Raw genomic sequence first — 14,231 nt, 5'->3', positions numbered from 1 at the left:
CCCAGCTGACCGCCCTCATTCCTTCTTTGTTCCTTGTCACCAAAGCTCTGGTCACCCAGAGGACAATGAGCAGAGGGTCGTCGTGCTTCCGGAGCCCCCATCACCCGAACAAGCAGCTACCCTCGCCCTGCCTTCCCTCCTGAACTTCCTCCCCGAGCTCCCAGTGCCCTGGAAACCCACCCCACACCCTCGACCTCACCAGCGCAGCTCTACCCGCTTACTACAGGGAAGTCTGCAGCCTTCTCAAAGGGCGACGGTCACCAATCTCACAGCCCAGGCAACATGTATGCCAGGAGATGGCATTCCAGCTCCCAGATGCAGTTGCTAGACCATCACTCTGCTACCCGGACACAGAACCTGCCTCTGCCACCCTCCGATCTGGTCATCCCACCGCATTCATCACCAGGTTGCTCTGGAAGTTATCCTTCTCCTGAACAAGGACGCCGTCTTTTGAGCTCTCCTCCCCTGAGCAGCCTGTGAGCTCCTTGCAGGCAGAGGTCTGCATCTGTCTTGTTCACTCACGTATCCCCAGTGCATGGCGGATAACAGGCACCCCATCAGTACCGGGTGAATGAATGCTCCCCGCCCCCTCATCCAGCCTCCGCGCCCTGGGCCCCTTTCTCAGCCCACCCCCCTCTTGGTTTCAGGGTTTGCACATTCTCCCCAGACCCTTCCAGTCCTTTCCCTGCTAGCCCTCCCTCCAGGTCCGTATAAGTGGCCACCTCCTCATCCTGCTCAGAACACGCTTTCCAGGAACGGCGGGTCGGCTCTCCCCGCTCCTCTCTCCTCCAGGCCGCCCCCCTGCTGCCCCCTCCTGGACGCCTCAGGAGAGGAGCCTCCTTCCCCTGCGGGCCCCCTGGTGGGGAGCCCGCCACCTGCACCCTCCGTGCTGAGACTACTGCAGCCACCACCCTCCCCTTTAACACGGCACCATCGTGCCCTGTTTAAAATAAAAATCCCCTCAACTCCCTCCCGCTCTCACCGCACATTCGAGAGCATCCAATGTCCTATGTCACCCGAGCATCCTTCAGCCACTACACTCAAGCTGCCCACACCAACGACCTCCCAGCGGCCCCATCCCAGAGGCAGCCAAAGCCTTCACCTTCTGTTCCCTGACTCACCCATCTCTCCCTCCTCCGGCCTCTGACATCCACACAGGCTTCTTTGCTTCCACTCCTTAAATGCTGGTACATTCCCTCTAAGCGACTCTCTGTAGGTGAACCCATCCACACACAGCAGTCATCACTGGTGATTCCCTAATATCCATTCCCCACTAGACTTCTCCCAAGATCCAGACTAATGACCCAGCTACCGGCTTCTCCAGTCTCACCATGGCCCCACCACTCACGCAGGGCCCGTTTCCATTCTCACCTTGGGTGATTTGAGCCCCTGATTCAATTCACCCTGAGAATGAACCAGCACTTCCTCAGCTGAGGGCCGGTCCACTTCTCTTTGATTCAGGCCACAAACGTGGGGCAGCTCCTCTCTGTCTGACTCTGGGCTGGGTGACAGGCAGAGAGGCCAAGTCACCCCAGCCCTCCCCTCCAGCTCTCAGGGTAGGGAAAAAGGACAAAACCAGCTCTGAGAAAAGACACAGCAACAAGTGCGAACCGGGGGAAAAGACCTGTGCGGGGTCGGAGGATCAAGAAACAGGCGAACTTTACCTGTCTGCTCTAATCAACTTGTTGGTTTAACATCTATTTTCTTAGCATATGCTCTCTCCGTACGATGGAATATGAAAAAGCCATTAAGAAGGAGCGAGTATCTCTATGCATACTGATAAGACTATAATGCAAAGCAGATGAAAAAAGCAAGTTGCAGAACATTAAGTATAAATGATGACAGTTGGGGGATGAGAAGAGTCTTGAAACCATTAACTGGGATGATCTATGGGCAGTGAGACAGCGAGGAACTTACTTTGCACAGCACGTATTTCTGAACTTGAATTTTTTTTTTACAGTGTTCATGTATTACAACTATTCAGGAGAAATAAAAAGTACAGTTTTTTAAAATGTCATACATTGATAGTTTTGAAAAGAATTATTTTTGCATATACTCAGTTTTACCGAGCTTAAACAAGATATTAGGGACATCCATCTCGATCTCTCACTTGAGCAAAATGGGCATCCTGTAAGGATGGGCAGGCTTTGCCACACTGGGCCTGAGAACCACTGATTTTCAAGGTGAGCAGGGACAGACTGGGGCCCGTCTCTACTGTCGATGGCTGGAACACTCCGGGTTATCTTGAGTGTGCCCTTCAGCCCAGTGCCACAATCCTTGCCATTACAGGGGTCTGAGATGGTTGAGAGGATGAGGAGCCACCATCAGACCCGGTCTGTATTTGGACAAAACCACACTGGCAGCCACGTGGAGGATGAACGGGAGGCAGGGGACCAAGCAGCAGCTGGGCGGGAGATGGTGGAAGAGAAAGCAAAGGCAGGATGGAGGGCTGTCAGGGGTGCCTGAGGTGCAGGGAGGGGGGAAGGACGTGAGGATGAGGGAGCGGAGGTGTCCAAGCGGGCCCTGAAGTTTGGGGAAGGACCTGAGGCCACTGGTAGAAACGGGCATCAGGAGGAAGGGAGCGGGAGGGAAGATGAGTCAGGAATCCAGTGAAGCCGCTCGGGAAGTGAATGGCAGCAGAGACCTAGGAAGGCTGGGCAGGAAAGAGAGAGCAGGGCAGTCAGCCTGGCGGAAGGGCCCCAGCAAGACCACCCCAGAGGGGCCGAGGGGCACTGGAGCCTGCAGGCCAGAGCAGGCCAAGCTTTGGGAGAAGGGGGCAGCGGCCATGAGCAGTGCTGCCAAGACCCCCCCATAGTTCAGGACACGGGATATGTTCAGACACAGTAGAAAGCAACCTTCAACAAATATTTCCTGTTTGATTCCATTTTTGTAAAAATTTTGTAAAAATTATGCATATCTGCGGAATCGAAAAAGAACTGATACAAATGAACCTATTTACAAAACAGAAACAGACTCACAGACTTAGAGGATGAATTTATGGTTATCAGGCGGGAAGGGTGGGAGGAAGGGATAGTTAGGGAGTTTGGGATTGACACGTACACACTGCTATATTTTAAAGGGATAACCAACAAGGACCTACTGTATAGCACAGGGAACTCTGCTCGATGCTATGTGGCAGCCTGGATGGGAGGGGAGTTTGGGGGAGAATGGATACATGCATATGTATGGCTGAGTCCCTTTGCCGTGCACCTGAAACTATCATCACAACATTGCTAATCGGCTATAGTCCAATATAAAATAAAAAGTTTAAAAAATTATGCATATCTGCAAATTTAAAGAAACAAACCCCCAAAATCTGAAGGATGCTAGCACACCAGCATGTTAGCAGTGTTTCCTCTTGGTGCTTTTTATTCACTCTTTGGGATTACCTATAGTTTCTACAAAATAGTGAACCTATTTTGCATTTGTTTTAAAAAAAAAAAAAGGTAAAATAAGTTTAGCTGTTGTTGGTTCGGTTTGGTTTGGGTTTTACTTTTTGTGCTGCCTTGAGGGTTAGGCCTCAAAGGTCAAGGATGGAGACGGTCGGTGCTGGTGTTTCTTCCAGGAGCCACTGGCCCCTGGTGGGCTGCACAGAGGGGGTGGGCGGAGCAGGACACCAGCCCCATGACTGGCAGGAAAGGGACAGAGCACCGGACAGCAGGGGCCCTCAAGGCTGAGGGAAGGTTTATTTGACTGAGGAAACCCTAAGCCAGTTGCCAAGAGCCAGGAGTTGCAGAGGAAGAGGGCAGGAAAGCCAGGGCATGTCCCAGAGGAGGCTGGAGGGGCCAGAAGGGGGGTGGCAGAGCCCAGGTGGCCCCAGAGCTGGCTACGCCCCACCTCCCACCGCAGGACAGCCCAGGGCGGCATCTCGTCCACGCACCTGAGCACAGACTCCACAAACACTCTCAGTGCCTTGATGTGGATCCAGGCAATAAAGGCTTCGCTGAAGTTCACCTTGAGCCATCGCAGCAGCGGGCCCTGTAGGGACAGGAGTGCGGTGACCCCTCCCGGCCACTCCACCCGACGCCCGGCCAACAAAGGACGTGGGCTTTGACAGAGCAAGCCCCGAGCCGAGAAGAAATGCCCAGGGGCCAGCAGAAGCAGCGAGTCGGTCGGACGAGGCCAGGGTGAGGCCCAGGCCCACGTTCTCCAGGGCACCTGGCGCTGGGGCGGCTCAGTGGGCCAGCCACCCGGCACATGCATGGGGCCATCACCAACCGGGCTGCAGGGGGCCAGGCGGCCCCTGACCTCGGGGCTTTCAGCAGACAGCCAGGAAGCTTCTGGCTGACACTGTGCCGCCAAGGAGCCCCCCTTCTCGAAGGCTCCACCCCAAGTCCTGGCATCATCCACCAGCCGCCACTTCCAGGGGGTTCCTCACAGCCCCACTGCACGTGGCCACAGCCGCTATCGCTAATGCTGGTATGGCTGGTCCTCCTGGGATGCCCGCAAAGGTCAGGGGTGGGTCAGGGGTGGGCACCCAGGGGAAGAGAGCTGAGCTGCCCGACCACCATCCCCCAGCCAGGACCTGCCCCATCACCAGCTCCAGCCACCGCCAGCCAGGACAAAGGCACCCTGGCCAGCAAGCACCAATCATTGCTGGGGGAGGGGGAGGGGGAGGGGCAGCTCCCAAGAGACCCTGCAGATTAGGAGGAAGGCATGATTCTGGAATCCTTGAATTTAAGACCTCAAAAGCCGTAGTAGATAACAGGAAACGCAAGGATTTGTTTTCTCCAAAGATGCCTGCGCGGGCGAGGACATGCGAGCCGGGGAACCCCAGGGCTCCCGGGGGGTTGCTTACCTCACCCTCGCCCTCACTCTCTCTCTCTCTGTCGTTCTGCCCCGCAGCGGGCCTATCAGGGTTCCCTAGCGGGGTTACCTTAACCTTGTGGTCCGGGAAGGTGGATGATCCCTTTTTAAGAGCAACACAGGAAGTTTGCTAAAGGCACAGAAATGATTTATTAATCTTTCAGCAAACATGCATCACAAACAAACAGAAATCACTCTCACGGCCTGAAAAGCACCTGACGGCGGGCTCAGGCGTGCCGGCCCACCCTCGGGACTTGCGCGCTGGTTGGACTGGAGGTGCGCCGGTGCCGCTGGCACTCCCCCTCCAGGGTGGGGGTGTTAACGTCCTCGGGTTCCAGATTCCAGGGGCAGAGCCCACAGCCCCTCCCTCGGCCTGGCCTCGGCCAGGAGCTCCCCCTCCCTGGAACGTCTGTGGAACCAGCTCCGCCTTCCGGGCTGTCTGGGCTGAGTCAGGGTGCCTCTCCCAAGTCCAGCTCACAGTAGCCTCCTTGGCCGTCAGGATGCACTTAAGCATGTTACACGCAGAAAACTGGTCAGGTGTGCTGTTAGGACACATTCGACCCTTTATCATCTTTCTCTGCAGACAGGTGCAAAAAGCGGGAAAATCCCATCCTGTGCTCTCAAAGGGAACTGACACCCAGGACCTAGGTAACAAAAGGACAGACGCAGGATGCTGGTCCTATGCACCTCCAAAAAGGCTAAAGAGGGAAAGAGATTCTTAAGAAGCCGGGGTAGGCCTGACCCCAGCTGACCCCTGCTCGCTGGCACCCAGCAAGAGCCTCGCAGGGAACTACAAGTTCCCAAGTTAGTTTGTCCTTCGGAGCTCCGCTTCCCCTCCACGGAGAGCGGACAGGGATCCCCGGGGCAACCAGGGAGCGGAAATCTACACCACGCGAAAACATGCCAGCGAGCAACCTGAGACAGAGGCGCAGGCGTTGGGCTCGGGTGTATCACCTTGATCCCCAGGGGGTCTGTGCCAGCGCGGAGGTGGGTGCCAAAGGCTCGCCCTGGTCACCTGTGAAAGGTGCCACCATCTAGCTCCCTCCAGAGACACCCTGGGGGGCTCGGGCCAGGACTAAAGCAAGCGGGGAAAGGGCTCAGCTAAAGAGAAGGCTGGAACCTTCTTGGGATATTAGGGTTCTGGGCGAGCTCAGGTGAAGGAGGAAACCCTTTGGATCTCAGCTCTTGCTGGTGAGCATCCTTCCTGCCTGCTGAGTCGGGTCCGAGGCCAGGGGCATAGGGCTCCAGCTCAGTCCTTAGTCTCAGGAAGGGCCCCGGAGCCTTGGCCCAAGCCCGACAGATTGTGGATCTAAAAAGTGTGTGTTCCCTTGGCGTGCACACACATGTCCACACACATATGTGTGTGTGCGCGCGCGCGTGCCTTTCTCCTCGGGGAGAGAAGGGCTGAAATCCCTCACAGGCAGTTTTATATGATCAGTTCCCATTTCCTCCTCAGAGGGGGATGGGTCCATCCAGTGGGGCTCTGGGGACCCCATTTCCGGGGCCCCGTGGCTGGTTCTCACTCCTGATGGGGCCAGGTGTCTGCAGTCCCTGTGCAAAGGCCACGGACCCAGAGAGGTCAGGCGGGATGTACAGAATCCCCCAGCCCGAGGCAAGAGGAGGCCCGGGGCACAGGCACAGCCCCACGGGGGGCACTGGCTCTTCACCCAAACACACACTCACAGCTTCATGTTTACACACCAACTTTCCTCACCCCTCCCTTCCTCTCTACTCTAGAGGCTGAACTGGAAGTTTCTCTGAGAACCCTCCCTGGGGGGACTGTAGGGCAGGGGACCTGAAAACATCCCCCCCTGGCTCAGCCCCGCTCTGAGCTGGAGGATGCTGAATCCCAAAGGTGCCCATTTTACAGAGCGACTTTCTCAAGGCTACGCCATTCACATTGCAAAACTGAAAATCTGTTTTTCTCTCTTGAGCTCAGCTGCCCTCACATATGAGAAGGTCCTGAGTGGCTGTGGCTGGAAGTCTCTAGGATAAGCACCCACTCTTTGCTAAAAGCCTCGGGGAGGTACATACAGGTGCTGGTGACGGTGATGTCACAGCACGCCTGGACATCACACGGACCAGGGCTTCGGGTGACGGCTGGCTGCACTCTCCAAGGCGGCGGCCCTGCCACTCTCAGCACAGGCGCTCCTGCCCGGAGCCCTGACAGCCTTGCTCGACCCCAGGGGGCAGGTGGGGTCCTGTCCCAGGGCCAGTGCTCGTTCACCTCTCAGAGCCTTTCTCCTCCGCAGAATGGAGCTAAGAGTTCCTTCCCGGAGGGCAGTGCTGGGCTCGGTGAGATCTCCTACAGCAGGGCTCACGGCTCATGTGTCACCTCCAGGTTACCGGTGCTTGTCACCCTCCCCCAGACCCTGTCTGGCAGCCCCAGGAGTGTGCACGGGGCAAGTAGGGACGTCGGGCGTGGGGTGTTGGGACTAGGCGGGGCCCTTCTGCTCCAGGCCTTGGGTGCACAGGCGGGACCACCCAACGCCTTCAAGAAAATCCTCCAGGCCTGTATCATAGACTACTCACGTATTGTTGCTTCTTATCCGACAGCAATCTGGTCATCTCTTCCCTTTCCCTTTTAATTTCTTTTTCATCATAGTAAAATTCACGGACAGTGAACCTTAAGACAAGCAAACGAGAGGCTTTCGCTAAGAAGCTTCCAGTCAGAGCAGAGACCCGCCGCCAGTGGAGACAAACCAAACCCGGGGAAACCCACCGAGGCCAGCCCTTACTTATTCTCTTTGGCTTTGGTTTTGAAATCGTCAATCACTTTTCGAAACAGAGTCACGGTGAAGAGGCCGCCCTCGTTGTCCTCAGCTATCAGCCTGTGGGAGAGAAGCGTTTGTTCACTGGACCCACCAGCAGGCCCCGGAGCTGGGCCGAAGGAGCCTGTCCTCTCCCCGGCGGGGTGGCTCACTGCAAGGGGAGCCTGGTGGCCCTGGCGGCAGCGAGGGTGGAGGAAGCAAGGGCGTCCCTTCCTGGTGCCTAACTTCTGGCTGCGTGTGTCAGCTGCCGGCGCCTTCCCGGCGTCTCCTGCTCCTTCCACTCGCCCTCCAGGCTAGGGTTCCGGGGTGACCTAAATGCCGGAGACTTGCTCGGATCTGGGGTGGGCTCCAGGCCATGAACCGGCCGAGAGCAAGCCGCACGCAGGGCTTAGTCACCTGGCGTGCCGAGTGGGGCGCGCCGCCTCTCGTGCGCTGTGGTTGTAACAAAGCAGAGGGCAAAGTTCCAGCTGGTGGACACCATCCCACGATGGGCATTTCACGTCCGACGTCACAATGTTCTAATTAGACGCGGTCTCCCTGGCACACCTTGACGTAGGACCACTGCGGTTGCTGTCCTCAGTATGGGGGTCACTGGGGCCCGTGGTCTGAGCGTCTTTGAGTCCCGCTGGCCAGATGACCTGACAATGGGAGCCCTTGGGCCCAAGCAGGGTCTCAGGTCACCTTTCCTGCTTCTCCGAGCCCACACCCCTAGGGGCTGACCCCGGTTCCAGAAACCTTTCCAGAGTAATCTCAGCAGACTCTCAGGTGCCCCCTGACAATGGAGGGCCTGCGGGTTCTGGTCTGAGAAGTCAAGCCACCTCCTGAAGCAGCCTCTCCTGGCAGGAGTTCCCAGCACTTGGCCATGGAGAGCCAGCATTGGAGAGCAGTGAACGCTCCTGCCAAGCAGGCCAGCGTCGAGGGCCAGCTCCTCTGCCGGCCTGTACACCCTCCTCCTCCTGCTGCTGCCCCTGGCAGCCTCCCCTGGTGACCTCAGGCTGTGACTGTCCTGTGCCCTACACCCTTCAGTTTAGCTCCTGATTGCTATCTCCTGTGAGTCTGTGACCCTGGGAGAGCCAGCAGGCGCCCCAGCCCGGAGGCCCCTGGGCTGGGATGGGAGTGGGCAGGGCTGCCCAAGACTCATTGAGAGATCATTTAAAGTGCAAGCTATTTCAGACACGGGAAAAGGTACAGAGAATAAATACCCATGTATCCCCCGCCCAGCTTAAGACATAAAACAATTTTCATACAATAGAAGCCCCACGTGCCCTCCCCAACCTCATTCTAATCCCACCCCTAGGTCACCACTGTGCTGAGTTTGGCATTTCTCACCCTCAAACACCCATAATTCCATGCACCTGCATTTCCCAAGTCACATACAGTTTAGTTTTGTCCATTTTTAGATTTTAAATAAATGGCTTCGTGCTGTGTGTCCCCTTCTGCAACTTGCTTTCCGCTTAGCATCACAAGAGTGAGATTTATCCTTGCTCATGCCCATAACGTTAAACTGTTGATTTTCCCAGCTGTGTGGTATTCATGGTTCAAATATGTTCCTCTGTCCCTTCTGCTGTCACTTTTCCAGCCCTCACTGGCCGCTCCTGCTCTGACCCCAGCAGGCCACACGTCGAGACTCTTTTCCTCCCCTGCTCGTGCTCTGCGGCCATCACAGCCAGGCTCTTGCTTGACCCTCAGGTGGGGAAGAATCCAGGCCAAGCTGAGAATGCAGGGCAGAGCACAGCGCAGGCCCTGCATGCCCTGAGGGCCAGAAGGTAGTCAGGGAGGGCTTCCCGGAGGAGGGGGGCAAGGAAGCGGGGTTCTGAAAGATGGAGGGAGTCTGGCATATGGCTGAGTGTGTGGCTGTGAAGGCACAAGTCTGGAGGGCTGAAGGCCCTTGTGCCCTTGGGGCATGTTTGGTGGCTAGGTGCCCCAGAGCACCCATACATGCCCCACCCCCACCCCAGGCCCTGGGGCCAAGCTGAGGTCTCACTTACTTCGTTGACCGTGGGACCACCATGTCCGAGAGGGATTCGTAGGTTTTTTGCCATTGTGCATAGCTTGGTCTGTGAGAGTACAGAATCGTTCAGTGATTTCTTGCAGTAAAGATTGTGGAGTGTCCTGAGAGTCTAGGAAGCTGCATGCCCCTTTCCCTGAGGGACTGAGAGGAGCAGGGCTAGGGGCCAGACAGTGCCCCAAACATCCCCTGAGGCCCTGCCATGGGCTTTGGGACCCCTGTCCCCAGCCCCATCTGCGGCTTAGCCTCCCCATGAGGCCCCAGGCACCATGGAGGGGCCGTGAGAAGGACTCAGAGGAGATGCCTGCTGGGAGCTCTAATCCTGGCCCTGTGTGAGCTTGGGCAAACCAGTTGACCTCTCTGGCCGCAGGACAAGGGACTAGTAACAGCCCCCGCCCGACCCCAGGCTTGTTGTGAGGGAAACGAGCTCCGGTGTGTGGCATCGGGCACACAGCAGATGCCCAAGAAATGACTGCTTCTGTCACCATTACCGCCACAAGCACTGTCACCTGCTCCCCTGACCACGCCACAGCTGCCATTTAGGGCTCCAGGATCTGGCCCTGGGGGACTCCCGCTTCATCTCTGCTGGGCGGGACGAGTTTCCTTCTGTGATCACCAACCCAGATGGAGACCCCAAACCACTCACCTTCCTGGTCCACTTACTTGGGAACAATGACCAGAAGTGTGATCAGATACTCAGAATCCAACACAAAGTCTTCTTTGCTCACAATGTCGCTCAGTGTCCGAGTGAAGAGGTTCCCCCTGCATCCACGTGGGACAAAGGGGTTGTGACCAGCAGAAAAGCACACAGAGGCATCCCCGGGCCTGTGGGATGCACAGACCGCCGGCACGCCCACGACACGCAGGTGTTGGGACAGCAGGGGCAGCAGGGGACAGCAAGGCTCAGGACGCTTCCTGGGGAGGGGGAGGGGCCCTGGGCTAAGTGTCCCCCGGCTCTGTGTCTGGGCGCCCAGAACTGCTGTGCCTGGCAGGACCCCAGGTCCTATCACCAGTCACCCGAGCTGAATCCAACACCTCGGTCAGCTGCGCTGCCCCGGAGCAAGCCACCGGCTGTTGGGAGGGGATCGCTGGCGACAGGCAGCTTATGTTACCCAAGTGGAACACAGCGGTCGGCTCACGCCACCACCTGGGCCACTCCGGGCAGAGACAGGCCCAGAAGAGGGCTCCATTTCACTTGACACACCTTACAGGTCCAGCAGCCAGGGGACATTCACCTGAAATAGCTTTGTACGTGTGTCCAGTGGAACCTGTCTCATCAAGGTCATGGTAGTTTTAGCACAGGGATCAAGGCTATTGTATCAGCAAATGGGCCAAAACACAACTACTTAGACGGTCTGTAGCATCAGCATGTAGGCCATGAGGTTAAATACCCAAGTGCACGTTGCTTCCCGAGGAAAGAGTTCTCGAGCCCTTAGTCAAGGCCGAAGCTTTAGGTAAAAAGCCGTCCCACAGGGCTCTCCAGACTGCACCGCCCGGAACCCACACGCCCTCTTCCCCATGCCGACCAGCCATCCCTGATAAGGCCCTTAGGGTCCCTCTCCAAAGGCACCCTGCGGTGCCCGTCTGTCCCGGACTCCTTACGTTACCAGGCCTTCTCTGTCCGGTTTACACCTGTACCCCTTGCGCAAAGCAGACTTTCCATAAATATTTGTTGAGTGAATAACTGTGAGCTCTCCAAGTGCAGAAAGGATATTTTATTCTGCTTTGTATCTTTAGGGCCTAGCATAAGGCCTGAGTATAGTGGGTACTTAATAAACACTGATCCGAAGAAGAAAAAGAGAAACATCAGAGGGAGGTAGAGACTGTCTGACCCTCTTCACCCTCCGCTCCTTCACTCCGTGTATGTTCAATCAACCACTGTTACTGTTGGCCCTCCCTGCCCAGCACGTAACTCCTGAAGAGGCAGGAGTGCCTCTGTGTCTGTCTGTCCGTCTGGCTGGCTGGCTGGCTGTCTCTCTCTCTCAGACACAGACACCCAGCTCACCCAGCGATCTGAAAGGCCCGTGCTTGGACGCTGCCCTGGCCAGGCCCTGAGGCCACGAGGAGCGCGGGAACCCGAATACTCACGTGGATTTCTTCTCCAGGTTCTCCAGATTCGTCTTCAGAGCGCTGTAGGCGGCCGTTCGGGACTTCAGGTCCATCTCAATCTGTGCCAGTTGCTATTTGGAAAAGCAAAAGAGTTTAAAGAGTTGGTTGAACTTTTCAAAATTGCCGCAAATTGCTCCTGGTACACTTAAGGAAAACACTGCACCCGGCCCGTTTGCCGGGATGGCTTAACCTTTTTCCCTCCTCTGCTCTCCCAGGCCTTCCAGCATTTGACCCTACAGTGAGCTCACCCCGGGAGGCAGGGAAGGGATTAACGTCCCCACTTTGCCAACAGGGGGCTCGAGATATAAATGGCTTTTCTAGGATCACTCAGCAAGCTGAGTCTTGTCCCGATTTCAAGCCCATCTCGTACTCTCAGGGCCCCCAGGGCCCCAACTCCACGTGCTCTCAGGCTCTGCTAGAGGTCAGCTCGGGCTGACCCCCATCCCGGCTTCTCGGGGGACCCGCTGTAGCCCAGCCCTGACCAGCACCCAGGTCTCCAGGCTCAGCTGTGCCCCACGGCAGCCCCTTCCTGTTCTGTGTAGGTAGGAAGGCTCTTTTCAGTTTGGAGGCAGGTCACCAGCCTGACGTTCGGGAGATCCCCCTGTTCTGGAAGTTTCAGGAGCGCATCCGGGATCCCCTCCTGTGGTGGGCAGGGAAATGAGACAACTGAGGCCCAAGGCTCAGCTCTCCAGATGCCTGGCCTCAGGTGCCCCACCTGCTCAGCCGGGGTGATAACTCACCCACAGCAGTGAGAGAAAAATGCTCACCAGGCCCAATTCAACGGAAGCGCTCACAACACAGCAGCTGTTACGACGATCACTGCAAATCAGTATCTCGAGGTCACTGAAGCCAGTGGCTCAGAGACAGCGGCGAACCCCTCTTGCATGTGGGAACTGTGGGGATTTTCTGGCTCACACTTTAACAGCAGGGTCCACGAACACAGAACTGGTCCGACAAAGCACAGCACCCACACCACGGACTACTGTGCCAGCGACACAGTGGCTGAGGGCTGGTCCCGTGGCTCTTGGGAGACTGTGCCCGTTTCCTCCAGGCCACGCCGGGAGGAGACACATTCAGGGGCGCCTCACTGGTGGCCCGCCCTCGGCTGCGGAGGGGACATTTACATCGCACCAACAAACACAACAGATCAGCACAGCACTGCTGCTACGGGAATATCTCAGGAATCACTACACAGAAAAAGGAGGCAATCTGTAGGATATGAGCAATTCTGAGTTGAAATATATATACTTTTAATATAGATGAGAAGATCCACTTTAAACTTGTAAACATTGGTTACCTTTAGGGAGATTAAAGGGAGTGGCAATTGGAGGGGAGGGGACGTGTAGGTGATGTCGGGGGGGGGCCTTTAACGCTTTCATCTTTCCATTTTGATTGTTTGATTTTTAAAATAAGATTTATAATTTTTTTTTTTTTTTACAATTTTTAGAACCTTTTTACCTTGAAATGATTATCGATTCACAGGAAATTGCAAGAATAGTACACAGAGATCCCATGTACCCATCTCACCCATTGGTAACATCTCACATAACAAGAGTACAATATCGTAACCAGGAAATTGACATGGCTACGAGCCACAGATCTTGATTTTTAAAATAAGATTTATACATTTGAATTTTTTTAAAAGGAAAAAAAAACAAACAAAAAATCCTGTGTCGTCTTTATTCTTCTGATTTTACCAAAGCCAATGAAAAACTACAGAGTTGTGTTTAGAAACCAGCAAAACAATGAGAGGAACTAGGACTTGGGAACCCGTCAGGCCCGAATTTGAATGCCAGTTCCAGCTCTGGCTGTGTGACGTGGTGTCAGCTCCTGAACCTCTCTGAGCTCAGTGCCATGGAATTACCGTGAGCTGCTACAGTCTTCAGAGCAGGTCACCCAGAAAGGTGAGCCCTTTCTTCAACAGACTGAGCCCCTCAAGGGCAGGCTGGGTCTGGGTCATCTCTGCAATTCTGGGCAGAGCGGCCAGCACAAGACAGTGCTTCGAGAACATGTCCAGAACCAAACATTCCCAGTCCTGCTCCTTCTGGCATGCGGCTGGCATGCACTTCCCACCACTGAGGGCAGGTGCGCCAGGCAGAGCCTTGAGACCCCGTGAACCTCCCTGCACAGCACCCAGAGATGCTTCAGGTGGTGGAGACGCCAGCGGCCGGTGCCCGAGTGGGTTGGCAGGGAGCAGGCCCCCGCCGAGCACCGTGGACATGCGTGCGGTAGGCAAAGAAACTGTTGTGCCGGTGAGATTCAGGAGCCTTTCTGAAACCACACTGTGACCCAGCCCGTGGAGACGGACAGAGCCAGGGGCTGGGTCCCCATCCTCGCTCCTCTTCATTAGGGGAGGCAGGTGGGCTCAGTTCCCAGCTGTCGGGAGGGTCGGGGGCCCAGCCCTGAGAGTGTCGGCACAGGGCGCCTCCCAGGTGGGGAGACCTGTTCGGACACCTAGAAGACACTGGTCACTTTCGGAGAAGGGAGTTCCTCTGACTAGGATGTCTCTAGTTAACAGATTCAGATCTCCCAATGCG

At 56.2% G+C, this 14,231-nt stretch overlaps 1 protein-coding gene across 4 annotated transcripts in view; it reads right to left on the bottom strand.

Annotated features, from left to right (window-relative positions):
- The window catches only part of ATP6V1C2 (ATPase H+ transporting V1 subunit C2), a 51,534-nt gene that overhangs the window by 1,714 nt on the left and 35,589 nt on the right, over positions 1–14,231 (bottom strand). For 2 of the 4 annotated variants that reach the window (XM_061168508.1, XM_061168509.1), the window contains exons 6-11: positions 11,674–11,765; positions 10,249–10,347; positions 9,566–9,634; positions 7,545–7,637; positions 7,339–7,432; positions 4,088–4,936 (exon numbers count right to left, since the gene is read on the bottom strand). In XM_061168508.1, coding sequence (XP_061024491.1) covers positions 4,343–4,936; positions 7,339–7,432; positions 7,545–7,637; positions 9,566–9,634; positions 10,249–10,347; positions 11,674–11,765 — 1,041 coding nt within the window. In that variant the 3' untranslated portion in view covers positions 4,088–4,342. Of the gene's footprint in view, positions 1–3,880; positions 3,979–4,087; positions 4,937–7,338; positions 7,433–7,544; positions 7,638–9,565; positions 9,635–10,248; positions 10,348–11,673; positions 11,766–14,231 lie in introns of those variants that run through there. The other 2 variants (XM_061168511.1, XM_061168510.1) reach the window with 2 other exon arrangements.

This window comes from Eubalaena glacialis, chromosome 14 (assembly GCF_028564815.1).
Source record: "Eubalaena glacialis isolate mEubGla1 chromosome 14, mEubGla1.1.hap2.+ XY, whole genome shotgun sequence".
NCBI lineage: Eukaryota > Metazoa > Chordata > Mammalia > Artiodactyla > Balaenidae > Eubalaena > Eubalaena glacialis.
Note: the sequence above shows the minus strand (reverse complement) of the source record. Positions and strands in the feature narration are given on the sequence as shown.